This window comes from Gossypium hirsutum, chromosome A07 (assembly GCF_007990345.1).
Source record: "Gossypium hirsutum isolate 1008001.06 chromosome A07, Gossypium_hirsutum_v2.1, whole genome shotgun sequence".
In the NCBI taxonomy this organism is placed as follows: domain Eukaryota; kingdom Viridiplantae; phylum Streptophyta; class Magnoliopsida; order Malvales; family Malvaceae; genus Gossypium; species Gossypium hirsutum.
The window spans coordinates 96230357-96236064 of NC_053430.1; the positions used below are offsets into that span (position 1 = coordinate 96230357).

Here is a 5708-nt window from a genome sequence, read left to right on the forward strand (position 1 = left end):
TATCCTTTTGTACAAGATGTCCCCATCCAAAGCGTAATCACGGGCTAATCTCCTTAAAGTTCGCTTATCATTTTCAGTTGCCTATTCTGGGTATTTACGATCTCTCACATATCGCAATATATCCTGATACCAAGGGTTATCATCATTTTCTTCTTCCTCATTGTTACAACAACAAGCTGGAGCCTCAAAAATACTCATCTGAATGGGTCTCATCTCCTCCTCTTTATTGGCTCTAATCATTGAAGCCAAGGTTGCTAGAGCATCTGCCATCTGGTTTTCATCTCGTGGGATATAATTGAAAGTGATGTCATCGAACTCCTTAAGTATCCCCAAAACTATCTTTCGATAATTGATCAATTTAGAATCCCTTGTCTCCCATTCACCTCTAAGCTGATAAATTACCAACGCAGAGTCTCCATATACTTCCAAGGTTCTTATTCCTCGTGCTATTGCTGCTTGGAGTCCCATGATGCATGCTTCATACTCGGCCATATTATTTGTGCAATCAAAATCTAACTTGCACGTGAATGGATAATAATCGTCATTCGGGGATTCCAAAACTGCCCCAATTCCATTTCCCACTGTATTGGATGCCCCATCAAAGCTCAACTTCCAAGGATGATCTTCTGTAGCTGCTACACACATCAACTCCTCATTTGGGAAATCAAAATTCAATGGCTCGTAGTCTTCTAGAGCTCTACTAGCTAGAAATTCTGCTATCGCACTTCCTTTTATAGCCTTCTAACTCACATAGACTATGTCAAACTCTGAAAGCAGAATTTGCCATCTCGTCATTCTCCCATTCAACGCTGTTGACTCCATCATATACTTCAAAGGGTCATGTTTTGAAATAAGCCAAGTAGTATGATATAGCATGTACTGTCTTAACCTCCGTGTTGTTCAAATCAGAACGCAACACAATTTTTCGATAGGCGAGTATCTCATTTCACATTCGGTGAATTTCTTACTGAGGTAATATATCGCCTTCTCCTTTCTTCCTGACTCATCATGCTGGCCAAGCACACATCCCATGGAATTGCTGAATACTGATAAGTACAGTATTAGTGGTCTATCTGGACTGGGCGGAGATAACACCGGAGCATTCAACAAGTACTGTTTGACCTTTTCAAAAGTATTCTGGCATTTCTCATCCTAAGTGCCTTGATTGTGCTTTCTAAGGAGGCGAAAGATGGGATCACACTTCTCAGTTACTTGTGAAATAAACCGGGCAATGTAATTCAGTCTTCCTAGAAATCCTCGAACTTCCTTCTGAGTTTGTGGTGGAGGTAATTCTCGTATGGCTCTGACCTTGTCTGAGTCAACTTCAGTTCCCTTTTTACTGACTATGAAGCCTAATAACTTTCCCGATCTAGCTCCAAAGGTACACTTTGCTGGATTGAGTTTCAACTGAAACTTTCTCAATCTCAAGAACAATCTTTTCAAGACCTCAATGTGCTCTTTTTCTGTACGCGACTTGGCAATCATATCATCCACATACACCTCAATATCCTTATTCATCATATCGTGAAACAAGTTCACCATGGCCCGCTGGTATGTTGCCCCCGCATTCTTCAACTCAAACGGCATCACTTTGTAGCAAAAGGTACCCCACAAGGTTATGAAGGTAGTTTTATCGATGTCCTCTGGATGCATCTTTATCTGATTGTACCCCGAGAAACCATCCATGAAAGAGAACAACGAATATCCTGCCATGTTGTCTACTAAAGTATCAATGTGTGGCAAAGGAAAATTGTACTTTGGGCTAGCTTTGTTCTGATCTCGGTAATCAACGCACATTCGTACCTTCCCATCTTTCTTAGGAACAGGTACAATGTTAGCTACCCATTCTGAGTACTTTACCTCTTGTAAGAAACCCGCATCGAACTGCTTCTTAACTTCGTCTTTTATTTTCAGAACAATATCTGGCCTCATTCTCCGCAACTTCTGTTGGACTGGCTTACAATCCTGTCTTATTGGAAGATGATGCACCACAATATCGGTATTTAACCCTGGCATATCCTGATAGGACCATGCGAAGATATCCTTGAATTCACGTAGCAACTCGATCAGTCCTTGCCTTGTGTCTTTAGCAATAAGTGTCTCAATTTTCACATCTTTCCCTTTCTCAAGGGCTACATTCTCTATTGCCTCTTTTTCATGGGGCATAATTTGTTTCTCCTCCTGTTTTACCATTCTCAACAGATCCGGAGACACATCACAATCCTGGACATCTTCAAAATCCTGAGATTCCTCTAAACACATGTCTTGCTCGCGAGAGAAATCAGGATTTGTAATATCAATGCTCATGTCATTGATATCCAGGGGCCTGTAAAGTATAAAGAATATACAAAGAATGAATGAATTGAAGAATGATTATTTATGTATCATGAATGAAAGAATAAGAATTAAAATTTTAACGGAATATTGGTTGATAAAAATGAAACAATACTCATTGAAATTGATAAAAGTTATGTTTTATTTAAATAATAATAGATAAACGTAAGCCTATTTTCAAAATTGTAATCCTATTACTCCTAGGCTCTAGAGTAATAAGAATGTTTCGAGAATTACTCTGAAGAATTCCTAAAGACTACAGGAAGTTCCTCCGCAGTCTAGTTGTTCAAAGAGCTTTCTGATTCGTAAGGGCGAATGCCCTCAAGGTTCCTTTGCTCCGATCCTTTGTCGTGTGCAGCATTAATCTGATGACTCTCCTCTACAAGTAATCCTCTTGATATGAAGGTTTTGAATATAGGAGGGAATGTCATCGATTCCCACCCCACTTCTCTTCCATCTAAAAGCGTCCTTCTCCTTTCTTGGCGCTTCTCGATGTCTTTCCTTCTTTGCTTATAGTCTGGCTTGAAGCCCAAACCAAAGCGGTCTTTCTTCTCAATCAACTTTGGGATCTGAGTCCCTCCTTGCAGATACTCTTCTAAACCTCTTCCTGGTAAGGCTCCCTTTCTCGCCATCACTCGTAGAGCCATCCTCGTAGCTTTTGCTATCTTTGGCACCAATAGCTTGCTTCCCTCCAAAATGAAAGTCGTATTCACAAATTCTAAATAGCGGAAGGAGCACTCAATAGACTCTTCGTTCGTCTCGACATAAGGGGCTTTGCTAGTGACTGCGGCTATAATGTCCTCCTCCGTATTGATGGTTATTAACCGTTCATCGGTCACTAATTTCAATTTTTGGTGCAACGGCGAGGGCACCGCTCCCGCTGAGTGTATCCATGGCCTGCCTAATAAGCAATTGTAGGAAGGCTTGATATCCATTACCAAGAAGTCTACTTCATACATGTTCGGCCCAATTTCCAAGGGAATGTCAATTCTTCCCATCACCTTCCTTTCTGTACCGTCGAAGGCTCTTACTACATTCTGACATGTCTTCATGTGAGAATCGTCAATGGGTAATCTGTTTAATGTAGACAATGGTAGAACATTCAAAGCTGATCTATTATCATCGAGTATGCTTGAGAGTATGTACCCCTTGCATCGAGTGGTAATATGCAAGGCCTTAGTTGACCCTCTGCCCCCCGGTGGGATTTCATCATCATTAAAGTAGATGAAATTATCCGCGCTAATGTTGTTCACCAATCGGTCCAGCTTATTAACGGATATGTCATGGGTGACATATGTTTCGTTAAGCACCTTCATCAATGCTTCCCTATACGCCTCAGAACTCAAAAGTAGAGCCAATACTGATATACGAGCCGGCTGCTTACGCAACTGCTCGACCACGCTATACTCGCTATGTTTAAGGAACTTTAGAAATTCCTTAGTCTCCTCCTCCTTTACTGGCTCATTGATGGGTACTTCGGTCTCTTTCTCCTTCTTAACCTCGACACCTTTTGTTTTTGTGGGCTCCACTCTGACGCCCCCGTATCATAACGCTTCCCACTCCGCGTGTGGCAACCTTCCACCTGCATGTCTTTAGATGCACTAGCTATATTTTCTTCCTCCGGCATTGTCACACTACAGTCATAATTCCATGGTATTCTCTTGCTATCCTTGTAAGGGAAAGGAGTAGGTTTATGGATAATGACCTTGGGTACTACTGGTGTCCCCACTTCGTTATTCCCTGGTAGGGAGATGATGATCCTTGGCTGGCTGGTTCTTTTTTGCTCACCTTCCAGCACACTTATTTCTCTTTTGTAAGAGCTACCTTCAAAAATTTGTAGCTCTTTATTATCTATAAAGCCTTGTACCAAGGCGCTGAATTCTTCACAATTTTGGGTCTCATGACCCTCTTCTCCATGGAACTCACAGTAGTTCTCCGTTTTTTCTCTTTCTTTCTAGAGGTTATCATCCCTCTCTTCATCATCTCCTCCTAAATCACCTTCATAGGCATCCTCACCTCAGCAACATTTTCCTTCATCCTTCTTTTACTAGCTTCGCCAATGGCATTCACTCCTTGATTGTCATGATTCGACAAAGAGTTTTTAGTATTTGGGGTACTATCAAATTTCACAAGCCCCATCTTGATCAACCTCTCCACGGCCTTCTTGAATCCAGTACAATTTTCAATTGAGTGGCCCTATATTCCAGCATGGTACTCGCATCTGGCATTTGCATCATACCATTTAGGGTATGGAGGCTGTAATGGTTTCAAGTGGAAAGGAGCAATAGCATGTACATCATATAAGCTTTGATAAAGCTCACGATACGTCACAGGGATATGTGTGAATTGCATCCTCTCGTGCCTTGTGCCCGATTCCTGCGTTTGAGAACCCTGTTACCTAACCACAGCTACTTTGGGTTGACCAACTGTTACTACCTTCGAGTTGAAGCTACTTGTGTTGTTCACCTCATTGTTTTTTCTCCTTGGGGCCGATCTTTTGGCCGCTTCTCCCTCAATTTTGCCACCTCTTATGGCATTCTCAATCATCTCTCCCGCCATGACTATGTCCGCAAAAATTTTGGTAGTGCTTCCAATCATGTGAGTAATGAATGGATCCTTCAGAGTGTTGATGAACAACATTGTGATCTTCTTCTCCAACAATGGTGGTTGAACTTGCATGGCAACCTCTCTCCATCTTTGAGCATATTGCCTAAAATTCTCATTAGGCTTTTTCTTCATGTTTTACAGCATGATCCTATCAGGCGTCATGTCAGTCACATGATTGCACTGTTGCATGAAGGCTTGTGCAAGATCCCTCCATGAATTTATTCTGGCCCGGCTCAACTGATTATACCACCTGGCTGCTGCTCCCACTAAGCTATCTTGGAAATAATGAATTAATAGTTGATCATTGTTCACATATCCGGTCATCCTCCTACAGAACATCGTAATGTGGGCCTCTGGACAAGTAGACCCGTTGTACTTTTCAAACTCCGACATTTTGAATTTATGGGGAAGCACCAAGTCTGGGACCAAACTCAAGTCTTTGGCATCAACTCCATGATACCCATCAGCACTCTCTAGAGCCTTAAATTTCTCCTCTAACCATCTACAATGTTCTTCTAACTGTTTTGTAGCTTCGCCTCTCAAATCCTCCTTTTCAGCCACATCCAAGTTAGGAATGAGAGGATTGGTAGGGTTGTCACCCAAATTGAATTTCGAACCAGTTGGATTATTCATGTGGATCCTAGCATCAACCGGTCCATGTTGAGGCCTCATAGTGAAAGATGGCCTCCTAGGAGGTGCCTCGGTTTGTGTAGGTCCGTGGGGTGGAGTAAAGCCTAGAGGATAATCCTCTTCCTCCTCACCAGTAA

At 42.0% G+C, this 5708-nt stretch overlaps 1 protein-coding gene across 1 annotated transcript; it reads right to left on the minus strand.

The window, feature by feature from the left end:
* Nucleotides 1-2612: 2612 nt before the first annotated feature.
* LOC121203777 (uncharacterized) lies at nucleotides 2613-4893 on the minus strand. The gene is made up of 5 exons (XM_041074229.1): nucleotides 4738-4893; nucleotides 4333-4530; nucleotides 3792-4288; nucleotides 3350-3735; nucleotides 2613-3235 (listed from the first exon to the last, which is right to left on the minus strand). Exons 1-5 carry the CDS (start codon nucleotides 4891-4893, stop codon nucleotides 2613-2615), a joined length of 1860 nt encoding a protein of 619 aa, XP_040930163.1.
* Nucleotides 4894-5708: the final 815 nt, after the last annotated feature.